General features: G+C 36.9%; 1 protein-coding gene across 3 annotated transcripts in view; it reads right to left on the reverse strand.

Moving 5' to 3' along the window:
• Window positions 1-4,350: 4,350 nt before the first annotated feature.
• ERCC6 (ERCC excision repair 6, chromatin remodeling factor) overlaps window positions 4,351-15,497 on the reverse strand; it is a 48,242-nt gene continuing 37,095 nt past the window's right edge. For all 3 annotated transcript variants that reach the window (XM_068688006.1, XM_068688007.1, XM_068688008.1), the window contains exons 13-21: window positions 13,917-14,135; window positions 13,063-13,173; window positions 12,451-12,570; window positions 11,286-11,380; window positions 9,329-9,474; window positions 8,516-9,244; window positions 7,707-7,908; window positions 7,282-7,360; window positions 4,351-6,938 (exon numbers count right to left, since the gene is read on the reverse strand). In XM_068688006.1, the coding sequence (XP_068544107.1) occupies window positions 6,504-6,938; window positions 7,282-7,360; window positions 7,707-7,908; window positions 8,516-9,244; window positions 9,329-9,474; window positions 11,286-11,380; window positions 12,451-12,570; window positions 13,063-13,173; window positions 13,917-14,135 (2,136 nt within the window). In that variant the 3' untranslated portion in view covers window positions 4,351-6,503. The remainder of the gene's footprint in view (window positions 6,939-7,281; window positions 7,361-7,706; window positions 7,909-8,515; window positions 9,245-9,328; window positions 9,475-11,285; window positions 11,381-12,450; window positions 12,571-13,062; window positions 13,174-13,916; window positions 14,136-15,497) is intronic.

The following is a 15,497-nucleotide window of genomic DNA, read 5'->3' on the forward strand; positions in this document are numbered from 1 at the left end:
CCTCAATCATAGTAGTGCAACTGCAGAAATTCCAGCCTACTGTTAGCCAAAGATAACCCACTGAGTGCTGTGTTCTTTTATTTTCACATTTCTGATTAGGCAAACAACATAATGAAAGCCTCGCTCCCTATTCTTTCGTAAGACTGTGTGACTCACCACTTATGTAAGCCTTATAGAGGAGTTGGTCATAGCTCCACTGATGATACTACATACTAGTTTGCAATTAGTGCAAGGCTTCAACCTCCCTATACTGTATCATAAAAATAGTACGTTCTCTCAGCTTACACGTTGTGAGCAGTGTGGCTCTGGGAGCCTGGGAAAAGTGGGGAATCTGTAGGGAACTATGATAGATAGTTGACGACAAAATTATAGGTGGATTCTCTAAAGATTTCATCATTGGCATTGTTTTGCCTTCTCCCTCTCTCAAGCGACTGGATAAACAGCTTGGAGGGTCTGCAGAGTTCAAAATTGTCTGACTTTCAGGCATAGTTTATGGGTAAGAGCAGTGGGATTTATTATGTGGCCTGTTGTTTCATCTTTGATGACATTACAATTAATATGGGACGTCAGTACTAAAAACAGCATGGTTATCCTGTGTATTGGTAGTAGGCAGAGCAAAGTTTACTCAGAAGTCTTCGTTGCATATTTCAGAGCCTTAGCAGGTTTGGATTTAAATGCAAGTCCAACCCTGCCATCCAGAAATGAAGAGCTCGGCTCTGAATATACTCCCTTCTCCCCCTTAAGCTACCAGTATTTAATTTTCATAACTAGTGGATAGAACAGCTTGAAAGTTGTATTTTTCTCAGCACAGCTGCCTGACACTTCTCTGTCCAGGTTCTTTAGTTCCTGGTTTAGTGACTCAAAATAATCTCTTCTTTCTGGATAAAAAGGGTAATTTTCCATTCCCTGAGCATAGCGTAATGCACTGCAGTCCTCCCTGTGGCTTTTGCAGGCAGGGAGCAGGAACGCCAAGGTGTTTTACTTGTTTCATAGCAGCTGCTTTAAACCCATTTTGAAAAGAAAAGAGGAATGACCTTTGTGTGAATGGGTTTAGACTCCCCTTTACTCCTGATCTTAGTGGAGGAGCAAAACCAGGGCCACCAACCAAAGTTTAGGATTACTAAGGAAAACTTCATCTTCCCAGTGTCAGCTAAGGAAGGGAACTGTACCACATCAGCGATACCATGTGAAGTAGGAGCGCTGACGTCACCTCAGAGCCTAGAATAGCAGTCCCTTGAGGAATGGATAGATGGAGAGAGCCACTGAGTCAGTAAGTGTGCATTCAGCATTTAGCTTGAATGTTGGAACAGGGAAATTATAAATGGACCTAAGTAGCAGAGAGGTTTTGCCATGTATCTAATATATAAATACCTCTCCCAAGGGGGAGAAAAGCTCCCAAGTGCAGACTTGCCAGCACATCCTGACTCCAAGGCATGTGTCCTACTCAAGCCCTCCAAAAACTGTACTGTCAGCATTTTGTATGATAGTTTTGTGTAAACTGCAGTTGCTGAATTCATGATCCAGACAATAAGATGCCATATTACCTTTGTTTTTCCAGCTAGGACTTCTTTGTACTCTGTGATCATTTCCTGAAGCATTTTCAAAGCATGTGAAAGATTTCTTGCCTTCCCCTAAAGACTGCATCAATCAGATGAAGCCAATGCAGCAGGCAGTAAAATATCTCATCCAAAGTCACTTGGCAGTTTATAGCAGTATAATCCAGATCTCCTGCTCCTACAAAACCAAACAGATTATGCCACATTTTAAACCATCTCAGTTACTATGCTACCAAACTTTATTCCTTCCTAGATTTTCCTGATGGTTGAAGTAATTTCTTGGCAGGAGTAAGCCAAGTTTGGGTAAAGTTTCTACAGGGTCTCTTAATACCTCACCTTTTCACCATCATTATCATCTGAGAAAGCACAGCTTCAATCAGCATGAGAAACTGCATCATGCTAGATAGTTGTTGGAGCAAAGTGTTACCATTTTGAAAAAACGTAAGTTGCTGTTTTCTAAAAGACTTGTGAAATTAATTGCACAAATGCTGTTTTCTGTGACAGCTTTCCTTGAAGGACACAATGTGTAACAATAACTTTCACACTGCTTTTTCTACTTGTATGATGCCTGCCTGGACATTTTTTTTCCTCCACTGAGAAAGTGTGATTTATTTTTTTAAAGATACCAATAAAAAGATCTCATATAAAAGGATCTCAGTGTGTAGTATTTTAAAATACATTGGAAAATTCCCTACCTCTCCATGAATGCTGTTACTAGGATTCCTTTCTTGTTTTCAGTTTTACAACAGTATAATAGTTTACTGAACAGATCTTATGTCTGCTCAATCTTAGCAAATGCCAAACATTCTTCTCCCTCCTAAAGTTTTATTTTTTTTTTCCTTACATACTAATAATGGGGAATTATTGATCCTGGCAGTATTCATTCACCATCAGAGTTAACAGGTAAATAACACACACACATACACCCACCCTGCTTCAACTGCAGACTAACATCAGTATGACCAAGAGTACTTCCTACTTAGCTTTAACTATGCTGCAATTACCAAGAATAGGAAACCAAGACATGAAAGTGCCTTCAAATGGCTACCAAAATCAATGCCATCACCTTTTTTTTTTTTTTTTTTTTGAAAAACATCAAACACCGCAAACTGTATCTGGAGTTCAGCCAAAAATGGAGTCTCTGTGATTATTCTTCCTGAAAACAAACAAACAAAAAAACTTGTGCAACAGGCTCTCTTTCCAGGAACACAACTCACCTGTAATTGTCCTTTCCATGCAGCAGTATCCATGAGCACACAGAAATCAGAGAAAAATTAACAGTGACCATTTCAATCATGTACGCACCTTACTTGCGAGGATAACATCTATTAGCTGTAGTAGACTCAGTCCTCCACGTGGTGTAGCCCTCCAAGAAGGGGCTGAGAGCACACTAAGTTAAGTATTTAAAAATACTCTCCTTCATTTTTAATTACCATTTTTATCCTCCTATGCATTTGGCATCTTGCTAACATTTCTGTTGGCAATTTTGCTAACTAATTTCTGTTGGCAAAAATTGCTAACATTTCTGTGGAGCATTTTTGTACATAAGTCAACCACCTATAATCTTCAGTAGAATCACCAGGTCAGAATTTAATTCTTACACCAAGAAAGAATGGTCAACCCACTCAACTGTTCAGCAAAAGGATGAAAAAATTAGAATAAATGCTTGAAAGAAAGGTAAGCAAAACATCATAAAAAAACACTAGAGCTCACCTCCCTTACAAATACTTCTGGCTTAAAATACGAATGAGAATAATTAAAGATTTAACTTTTGTTGTTGAGATACCGATGTGGAATATTTTATCCAGGAAATTGTGTACACAGTCCCCACAACTGCTTATGGAACAATCCAAGTTTTTGCTATTTAGCTTTCTAGCTTTTTATTTATTTTTCCCCTGCTGAGCTGTGTGGGTAGTAAGTCACATTATCTACATTGGCATGACATGTCATGCATGCAAATGCATGACAATTTTGGAGTACCATGGTGCATAGCGGCTTTTAGTGTCTTTACAGGAAATAAATTTTCAGTAGTTCCTCGTAGTGTAGCTTTTTTTGTTCGTTTGTTTGTTTCTGAAGATTATGCTGTTGCATGCTGAAATGGCTTTCCTTAAAAAAGATTTAATGATTTCAACTTCATTCCTAAATTAATGTCTGAATTTTGATCTTTATCTCCTTTTTGTTGAGGTAAGAAAAATTGTAACACAAATAAAGTAACAACTACTGAGTGCAGCATTGAATAAGTGGAAACTGAAAAGGTTGAAATACAAGCTTTTGAAAATATTCCATATTTATAAACTATTTGATGGTAAATGCATTGACTACATCATCATTCATTAGTCAGGACCTGCTTCAGATCTTCTTTAAAGGTATGAAGGGAATTCATGTTACACAGGTAAATTAAAGAAATAACAACAGAAGAGATAAAACATCTATTCTGGAATAAAAGGAGGATTATTCAAAATAACTCTTCTACTGTAAATGTGTCTCAGCTATTGCAGAACAACTTTCACCTAAAAATCAGTCTGTAGACCTTTAATCTTACACTTTTTTTTTTTTTTTTAATGAATCACTTAAAAATACACATATTGAGTATTATACCAATATTCATTCAGTCTTTTAAATATCCACTAGTACTGGAAAAATCTAGTTGCTAGGATGCATAATTTGAAGTTGTATGAAAAATGGAATTGTACTTAAAGATAATTAGAATCATTTAGTCACAGAGCCACACTGCAGGAAAAGATGTCTCCCCCACTCCATCCTCCCCACAACACAGGAAGACTTCTGGAACAGATTTTTGCTTTTGCTTTTTTTTAATAAGTCCATAAAAGCCAAGGATTTATAAAAGCACATGCAAGTCCATTTACATCAACAGATCATCAGTAAAAAGTTCCAAACTCTCCTTAGTACAGAAACTGTCTTTAAGACTGAAAGTAGTAAATAAAACAGGACACCAGAACTGACAACTAAGGTGACAACAGCAGCTTTGTCAGCAGAATTCCTGGATTGTTCCTGGGACATGGATAAGGATGCATGTGTGTGTGGAGGAATGTTACACAAATCCAACTGGAATCCCCTGTAGCTTTGGAGAGAACAGCAAGAATGGGTTGGTTTTACTCTTTTACTAATCCATTTTAAGTCATGGATCTCAAAGATATACAATTTTCTAAGCATTTTTTGTTTTGTGATTGCAACCTAGATTCTTGGTTTCATCTTTCCCTGAAAGAAAGAATATAAATAAATATAAATGGAAACAGAAAAAGATGTCAGGAAAAGGTGCAAGTCCCACTTTCAAATACCATGAGGACGAAAAGCAGACTCTTCTACCATCTGTCCTCTCCAATCCCAATCTATGAAAAGATAACCAACCAGTTTTTGAAACAGTGAAGGGCCACTTTTTTTTTTTTTTTTTACAAATATTCACAGAACCTTTAACACAGAGTAAAAAGAAGAAAAGCCACTGAAGTATCTTAAAGACCACCTTTCTTTAGTACAAAGGAACCCAATTTGTACTCCTGCTTCACCGTTCACCTTTCAATATTTGTACTTGAAATAAACAAGATAATTTCATACTGTACAAAATAAAATAAAGGTAACTCAGGTTTCCCTTTTCTCAATAGTTTAGGGACAGGAAGGACATTAGGCACATTTAATTTAACTGTCGCTAGTTTAAATCATACAGTAGTTTAACATTGCTGCAAAAATAAGACCATTTTGCTCTTACAACTTTTTTTTTTCCCCTCAAGATTTCTTCACCTAGCACACCAGCACTCTGAAGACGGACCCAGCATAGTACTTGGGTTTGCCACAAATAATCCACTTTTTCCTTCCTTGGAAAAAAAACAGGTATTGACTTAGAGCTTGTCTGACTGGCAGGAAGACCAAGATTTTTCCCTATCTACAGAAAGGTATGACCTGTGACTTCTGTGTACACTACTATTATGACTCTGTCTAACCACAAGTGATTATGTGCAGCAAAATATAGTGAAATCATTCCCTCTCTGACCAAATAACATTTCACAATCTTGTACCTTGATGAAGGCTAAGTGCTAACAGAGAATTTGAAAATTTTCAGTGTCAATTACAACGAGACCTGCAAACATTTCATGGCATCTCAATTATTAGTCCACAACCCCTGACAAACACAATAGTTACTGTTACCCCACTGGTAAGAATTATTGTACTGAGCAACTGTTAACTGTGTACAGGACTGTGACCAAATCAATGACTATGGGGTAAATGAGTTTTCCATAATCTAATCAGTTTTCCATAATTAGCAACTTCCAGTGATCTCAATATCCTTCTAGACTTTCAATTTTTGTGATCAAACCTCTGTGGCAAAAAAAAAATATATTTTCCAAGTTAATTAGTGATATAAGTTACACACATTAGTTAGATGCTGGCAACAATGAAAGCAGCAACATTAAGAGCAAATTTTCACTAGGAATGAAAGCTTCTTAGTGATTTAGATAACTTTGTCAGTACAAGTGAATCTCTCATGCTGACCACTATTTATTTATTTAATTTGGATGGTACACTATGTGCCTAATGACTACTCAAGTAATATATAGAAAATTGAGAAAGTAGTTCTTGGAATTTCACAGAAATCAAATAAAAGTCTTATAGCCCATGGCAACATCCATGGTTTTTATTGCAGTAAAATATCAGTAGGTGTTCTTCATCCTATTTATATTAAGATTTCTTTTAAAGAAAAGGTGCTGATATTTTGTACCATTTCACCTATGAGGTAGGTGGCACTTTCATATAAACAGCTTAAATCAGAAATGAAGCCAGCTTTAAGCCTGCAATGAATGCTGCTTCGCTGTCTGTTCAAGTCAAGTATTAAATCACAAACATGAAAGAATTCCTCATCTCAAGAGACAAACACCAAGTCTCTGAAAGCAGAGTGTTGGCCAAGTGCAGACAGGTGCCTTCTCTTGACAGAGGTCAGCGGAATTCTGGCTTCAGTCTCCAGACACCCTCACCATTAGGGCTTCTATGGAAGGTGCAGAGATTGCGGAGAAGTTCTCTAAAGACGCAAGACTGTGCGGCAGGCAGTTTGGAGTCAAATTCCTGCAGTATTTCCTGAGTACTAGCCTCACCGTCCACACGGGCCTGGAATGCTATGAAGTTCCGCACATCCACCAGCAATTCATCGTATTCTGTTGAAACTGCAGCTGGAGTGGGTGCTTCGTGAAGATTCTCATCTCCCTCACTCTCTGTCCTCTGTGGTAAAATAAGGTGGTTTCTTGCCCTCATCTTAGCTAATAAGGATGAAGACTCTAATGCACTGGATGATGATTCTCCTGTTTCTGATTTTCCATCGAAGTGTGTACTGGAACTACTACTCCTTACATTTTCTTTCTTTATTGTATCCGCATCCTGCAAATAAAAATACAGACTATGGATTTTGAGATACACTGAATCTGTTGAACACAAATCTGCCTGCAATTTAGACAAACAACATGTGAGCACACAGAAGCTACACATCCAAAATACACAACAAAGAGTACGTTCTCATCTCAGAGCATGCTGCAGTTTGCTGTACTTGATTAGACTTTATCAAGATGCTATATTAAAAAATGAAAAATCACATTATTGAGAGACTAAAAATTCTAGAACTACATAATCATGTACACCTACATTATGAATAAGATTTGTTGCATGAATCAGAACTTCACATATATCAGCTATCAGAAGAGGAATACTAGCTTGTGTCTCTTACCTTATTCTTTCTCCCAGGTGATACACAAGTAGAACGCGAAGAAAGCAGCATAAGGTTTCTTTTTTGACCAAACCGACTCCTAAACATGCAAAAGAATTAACTCTATAAACATCCCTCTCAAAACGATTAAGATTCTTTTGCCAAAGACACCGATTGGGTTTGCATTATAGGGTTCTTAAGAGTGTTATGCCAACCTCTCTCCACTCTTACCATGCAAGAGGAATGTTTTCTTTGTACTTCAGAATGGACATCTTCCTAACTTTGTAATAACATGTCATTCTGTTTTTATTAAACATAAAAATGAAACTCCATGTTGATGCATGTTACTACAAATACAAGGTGCAAAAAAATATATATTTTTTAAACCTACAGCATTCTAAGGAACTCTTCTATTTTTGGATAAGCAGCATAAGAAGCGAACTTACTTTGTTCCTGCTGGTGCACCTGAAAGACCACTTGTGCCTGTCCAGGTTGGCACACCAGAAGCAGCTCCTAAACATCGCTGTCGAGAAACTTTTAATGCTCTCAGGGCATCCTGGGCCACTCTGTTTGCTTCTGCTTCTACCAGCACATAATCTGCATTGGAAGCTTCTATAATGGCATCATGCTTCATAACACTGTGCACTCCTAGCAAACAGAGCACACAAAAAAAGGTGAAGGAGGACACCTGTTAATTTACACATTAATTTGTAAAATTAAATATTTACCATTTAAGTGAAAGCCACAATCACTTTTTTTTTTTTTTTTCATTTTCAGATCGATTATATTCAGCACTTCAGTATAGTCATTTCTAGTAAGAGATCCCCCTTCTATCAGTTGAGCAATCAATTTGACAGCAAACCACTTCTGGTGTGCTGATGAGGTCATTATTCACAAAAGACTTAGCAATTATGTGGGTAAATTGATCATTTCTATTGTTATGGACAGTACAGACAAAAGTGAAACTCTTGTCTAAATGAAGGTTGGTTACACGCTTATTTCCAGAAGAACCACTGTATTACTTTCACATCCAAAAGTTTCTGGAAGGCTGGCTGTTTGTGCCAAGGTAATTAGTACATTTATAATCTAAGCATTTCAACAATGAACATTTTAACATGTCACTACAGTAACAGAACAGATACAGTACATTTTGTATTGTAACTCTAACAATCACAGTAACAGGATGACTCCCTTCCTCACTTATATAAGCTTTGTATACCTCTGTTTAAATAGTCTGGCACTGTTGAACAGTTACCTGATTTTTTGAAGAGTTTCTCTAAGACATAATCGTCATTTTTCTTTGGATCTTCTTCCTTCTCTTCGCTGTCCTCCTTTCTGTAGCGCTTTTGTTTCACTAGATGAGGAATACGCTCCCCTTCAAACTTGGCATCTTTGTGATGTTTCTTCTTAGACTTATCTTTGTGGCTCTCATGTGACAGCACATCCACCTTATGCTTGGTTTTTGAGGTACATTTATAATGATTATTGTCCAATTGCCCATCTTCAGTTTTAGCAACCTGCTTTTCCCAAGAGCCAGCTGCACTACATGCAAGGGTAAGATCTCCCTCGACATTTACATTAGCTGCTCCATGTATTTCATCAGTAACCATGATGTTTAGAGAGTTGGCATTCTCTGAAGACCCTGTATCACCTGGCAATGACTGGGACATACATTTGTCATCTGTTTCCAAGCTTTCCTCCTTGTTTTTATTCAATGAATTTATATTAGTAGCAGCCTGTGCATTATCTTTTGCATAGCTATTTTGGTTAAAGGTTTCCAAATTTCCTTTGGTTTCCTCACTTGTTTCTATTGCTTTAGAAGAATTTGTCATGTGGCTGGTTGAGTAGGAATTGGATGACTTGCTGTACTTTGGTGAGCTGCTTCTTCCAAGATGGAGACCACCTTTCGAAGTGTCACCATCAGATGGCTTTTCATGTTTCCGTTTCAGTTGGTGTTTTGGGACTTGAACATCTGAACCAGTACCTGAGGGATGAATAAAATTAATATCAATTTATCAAATACTTCAAACATTTTTTTTCCTATTTAAGAGATTAGAAAAGAGTGTACCTGCAAAAATTGCACTTGTTTCTGTCCCCTGAGACACATCTGGGCTGCTCAGAGTAAAAAGCTCATAAAGATCATTGGATTTGAAAAAGCGCCTCTGCTTAGGGTCTTTCAGCACTCTGTTTGTTAAAAACTGTTTGAAGATTTGTCTAAAAAAAGAAAAAAAGTACTCTGTGCATGAAACAATGTCTAGCTATGTTTAAGTACTGAATATAGTACTTAAAAAGAAAACTGTATAAGCACTAATGTTACCCTGCAGAATGATTAAGCAGTGGGAAGATGATGTTAGTTTCCAAAAGACAATCTTGAGTTAGTAACTTTCAAACAACCAACTAAATTGTTAAACACGGGGATTTACTGTTTCACAACAATCCCATAACACAACAGGTAACCACCATCTTGAAATGTCCTGTGAGGCATCCATTAACTAAGCAATAAATAACTTCACAGCTAGAATTTTTTTTTGTCCATTAAAATTGAAAAGCTTGCATATATCACAATAAAACTATCCAAAAAGCTCTTTCAGTGAAAAACAATTTCTTGTTAAAATGACATTTTCATAGTTCAGTTGGTTGAAGGGATCAAGAGCAGCAGTGTAGTTCACAGTCTGATGGTGAGGACTGGATGACAACCAGTGAAAAGAGAAAGCAGAATTGGGGTTGCGAGGAAGAGAAAATACAGACCATTTATAGAGGACTGAACAAAACAAATTCTGAGGGGAATTAAGCTGCAAAAAGTCTGCTAGTATTGGTAGATCTACTTTTATGCCATGTTTATACTATGTAACTTTTGATTACAATGAGCATTGTTTTCCTCTACAAACAAACAAAAAAAAAACACGCATCCCCAAGAAGGGATGGGAATCACTTCTCAGAAAATGTTTGTTTTAGCTCTGCTGGTCTTAAACAGGGAAGCTATTTTAAAATCCAACTGGCAAAAACTATGTTCAAACATAGGTACCAGGTACTGTAGTGCACCCATCTTTTTAGTTTTCCAGAATTAATTGAGCTTCATAGGTTCCTGCAAGTGAGATCACATATTTGCGAGCAGGAAAACAAGGCAAGGGGAAAAGACAACTTGCTTAAAGCATGAAGTCCACTGACTGGTCTGGAAATTAATTTTATTTCTGACGGCTGTCCTGACCCTTAGAACCCACTTCCTAGATGTGGTCAGTGTTGCTCAAACACGTGTATGCCAGAGGGATGCAAGCCAACCAACAGCGGATGCTTTGTGTCAATGTGGTAAAGCAGAGAAAAAAAATGAACTCAATAAGTGCTGGTACTTCATTATTTAGAGCTTTCCATTCATCTGCATTTTCAAAGAGGATACTCCTGTTCTAGCCAGAGGACTCCCATGTATGTTGTTCATTTGGAATTCATATGAGTGAAGCTAACTACCAAGAAAGCTGAACGGGAGAGCAAACAAAAAGATTTAATTGATTCAGAAATGCAAGCACTTTAAGGCTTTAGCTATATTTTGGAATAAATAACAAACATGATTGGCAGTTCTGGGAGTTTAGTTCTTGCATTTTGGAACAATTTGGGAATAAAATCAAATTGGCTTGAAGAACAGCAAACACACATACATACTGCATACATCCTTACATATCGTATGGATAACAAAAAACTTGTTGATTTCAAATTACACCTCAGACTCATCAATTCTCATGTTCTGAATAAGCAGCTCTAATTTACAGTGAATTCTAAATGGGTGGGACACATCTGCTAGAACAGATTTACAAGGGGTCTCGGAGCCAGAGAGGCAGTATCAGTGTGTGTGTAATATTGAAAGCCTATTTATCAGAAGAAATTTTAAAGTTTTCCATGACTATCATGACCAAAGTTGAGGGTTACATTCCATGTGAGCACATACACAGGTGTTTAAATGTTACACAACCTCAGATTAGCTGCAAACATTTTCTTGAGCACAGGGCTGTATTCAAGGAATCATTTTGACTGACCTGTGGTATATCTTCTCTTCAATAGTACCTGCAGTGAGAAGCCTGTACACGGTCACTTGTTTCTTTTGACCTATTCTCCAAGCACGTTCCCGAGCCTGAAATCCAAAAGGTTTGGTTACCAGACATTAGTCTCCTAGACAAGTATTTGACACCCGGGATACCACTGTTTCAAACCTAGATTGGACATTTAACAAATAGTTCAAAAAGTTAATAGCTATGGTATTTCTACAGCATTAAGACAACTAATTCAGAAGGAGAGGAAAACAATTTAGAAAGCTTATCTATGTAGAAAGACAAGAATACAATTGTACCAAGAGTTCTATTTTGGAATCTCAAAGAATAAATTAGTATCTTAAAATTAGAACTCATGTCTGAGTTCTAAGTATATATCCCAGATAGATATGTTACAGGCTTGTTCCAAAAGAGATCTACTTATATATATTTCCTTTGAATTTTGCTCCTTTTTCTCAACTGAAAGCTTTTATTGAACAAACATCTTGAACCAACCACTAAAACAGACCACTCCAGGTCAGACTGCACACTTGCAGATCTCAGAGTTATGCAGGATTTCTACCAGAAATCTTTTTTTAACTCTCAAACATGTAAGCTCTGCATACTGTTAAGGGATCTGATAATGCAGAGTCTCATAGCATCATCAAATAAACAACAATTCCGTTAAGGTGTTGGCTTAAAAGCAGCTTCTCCTAAGGACACAGCTACATATCATTATTTATTGACAAACCCAATTTAAGCAATATTATTTGTTCTCCTTTTCTTACCCTTCATCGCCACCAGAAACAGCCATGCCTGTTCAACAGCAGTTATACTCTTCCTTGAGAAACATCTAGTCTGTTTATTTATTTGGAAAAAAAAATACAAAAACCTACAGTCCACTTCAACTGTTTGTTTTGCTAAATTCTGATTATATGAATCGACAGTACTGAAGAGTGGTAAGATCTAACAGCATAAAGGGGATGTGGTGGGAACCGCTTAAATTGGCTTTGCCACAAGAGCAATCATAATGTGGAGCTGTCCCCTAATTGACCATTGCTGGCAGCAGCAACTTAGGGAGCAGCAACATACTGCTTTAACACTATTGATGTCATATCATCTTCACTTTTATTTCAACTCAGCTGGTAAATGGAATGCAATGGACCAAACTCACCTGTGTGTCTGTACTGGGATTCCAGTCAGGATCATAAATAATAACCCGGTCAGCACCAGTTAAGTTGACTCCAATACCACCAACACGAGTTGTCAGAAGAAAAATAAATATGGATTTATCCTATAATGCAAGATAGAAATTACTAAAAGAATTACCAAAGCACAAGATCATTTTCATTATTTTCTGGATTCTTTTATTATTATTATTTGCAAAAATACAAAAGGGAGACAAGAAGAAGAAGTTTCCTCATTTATTTAATATCTCTTTTGACAAGTAAAAGTAGTTTGATCTAGATTTAATTTACTGTTGCCCAACAAAAAATTCTTTTTCCTTCCTTCAACCCTTTTTCTTTTTCCTTTTTTCTTAGCAGAAAACACAACTTGTATGAAAAAAAGATGACGCTTTTCCCCTTACACTAAGAAAGTGGTTTAATTTGACTGAACTCCCAGTTTTGTGTCTCAAACTTGAAGTAGTAATGTTTTTTGATCCTAGTGGGTCCCTTGCAACTCAAAATATTATGAGTCTAAAAACAGACCAAAAAGGAGTGCCAAGAATTCAAGGTAAGCCTAGGTATTATGCACACTAATTAGCGTATAGGATGCAACATCTCACCTCATTATATCTTGTTATAAGGGGCTGTCTGGAAGCTATTGTTGTGGTGCCATCCATCCTGAGGTAGGAATAGCTTCTGTCTCTCACAAAGGCTTCAAGGATCTGCAACATCTGTTGTGATAGGAAAAAAAAAGTTAATGAAATCCAGATGTGAAGACTGCAACTCTGATTAAGTCATGAGAATTTCCGGTACTGATTACTGTGCCAATCAAATAAACAAGAAAAATAACCAACAACTTGTGAATATAACGTGAGCAGAAAATTCATCAACATATGCAATTGGAGTAAACAAAAGAATAGTTATTTCATTGCTGAATACAAGACTGGAATGTTTGTATTTGGTGTGGGAAACCATGAGCTGTGGTCTCAAGATAATTTAACCAGGTAAGTGGTGCAGCATTCCAGGAAATCCACAGAACCAAGACAAAATCATGAAAATTCGGGGAAAATGAATGAAGGTTATGCTGGCCCAAAACATGCAATTCCCAGGATTAGATGTAACAGACTACCAGTTCTATCCTGAAATTGTGCAGAAGGGACAATAAATACATCACTGCTGCTTCAGTCTGGTATTATACATGTATGGGTACAACTGACTGAAGCTTTGGCCCAATATATTCAATTTGGGCAACACTTGCCACAACACTGTCATTCCAGTAAAGCTTATGAGCTTTGGAACTGGTCTCCAGTTATTCCAAAGACATTACATTTTTTCCCCAATAACATAATATTAATTTTATTAGAAGGACACCATAAAAGAACAAGTCTGTTTTTAATTACAAGCCGTATTGGAAGAAACACACACTTTTTCAGTTTTACTAACAACTAAAGTAAAAACAATTAGGTCCTCTTACTTGTCTCGACTGAGTGAAAAACAACACTCTATGACCTTGCTTGTGCCATATTTTCAGCAAAGACTCTACCACTATCATTTTTCCAGAGCGTTTCCAAAATCCAAACTGATCTGCTTCCTCCACTTCAGCATCTGGTACACCCTTCAAAATCCTGGGACCACCAGAGAAGAGGTCAGGGTGGTTGCAAATCTTCCTCAAAGCTACTAGTCCTGGGAAAACCTAAAGAATACAGGAAAAAAAAATCCTTGACAAATACTTGTAGCTATGTGAGTTGTGGCTAAGAACAAGAAAAAAAAATAATGTATTCATCTAATCATCATCAAGAAGAGTGTTTTTAATAGTGGTTTGCTCTTTAGAGAGAAAAATGGATGCCAACACTTGTATCATGGAACTTCTTGGGAAAAAGCAGTACAAGAGAAGGTCAATGAAAATACGTAACAGTGAACCTATTCTGATGACAAGGTTAAGTGTATTCTGCAACAATTTCCACATTAGCAGAAGCAGTCCCTAGCTATAGCTCATGGTCAGACTATTCCTATTCAAAAAAAAAAAAAAAATCTATCAAGTTTGTTCTATTAAAGTAACGTATTAAAGTTCTTACTAGGAAGCATGCCCACCAGAATACATGGTAACAAAGAACAGATATGTGAACACATTTAAACAAACACATGATGCTGGAAACCATCACTTTTGATGCCATGTTAGAAGAGTTTTATTCAGTTATTTATTCAATAATATAACAAGTGTTATTAACTCATCTGATATAATGGGGACTCATAAAAAAAAAAAAAGTTTGAAAGAATCAATCTTCCACCACTAAAAATTGGATGTGCCAGCACACAATCTACGGTCTATCTGGACAACAATGGGGTTTTGTTTTTTCAGCTGGGATTCATAGGTGTCATCACAAAACATCCAACAATAACACTGACATTCACTGTAAAAAAAATTTCAAATCTCTAGCAAATATGAGAGCCTATTTTGTAACACCTTAGCAAATTTCTGCAGATAGTCTTGTACAAGCTGCCTCTTAAAGGCATTATTATATATAAGGAGCTCAAGCTCCTCAAAATAATTTTCATTGTGATAACTAAAATTGCTGTCCACTCAACGAAACTTGTCCCCTGTACCATTGCAAGATCTGGAAAAAAAGTCAAAACAAGGGTCAGGTCAATATCTGCTTTGTTTAGCATTGCAATATACATGGCTGTAATGACCATGCAACTAGCTAGAGTCACTGAGGGTGAGGGGAGAAAAGACTTCACAGTTCACAAGATAAGGAAATGTAGTAAATAATGCATTATAACAACAACAACAAAAATAATATCCTTATTACAAAAAATAGATCTGTGCCCTACAGCTAAAACGGGAGTGAAAAGCGTCCACTGCATGTATACAAATGTCAAATGGACCAAATGTATGAAATGTAAGAATAACAAGGAATAGCAGACCTTTAACACAGGCAACAGCAGGCATTTGAAACTATATTTCTATTACTGCTGTCATCCTTGCCATGGCAATTTCAACACCTACGTTGTGAGGATTGAGTCAAACAATGTTGAAGTGACTACGAAGACAATA

Source organism: Anas acuta, chromosome 7 (assembly GCF_963932015.1).
Source record: "Anas acuta chromosome 7, bAnaAcu1.1, whole genome shotgun sequence".
Classification (NCBI taxonomy): domain Eukaryota; kingdom Metazoa; phylum Chordata; class Aves; order Anseriformes; family Anatidae; genus Anas; species Anas acuta.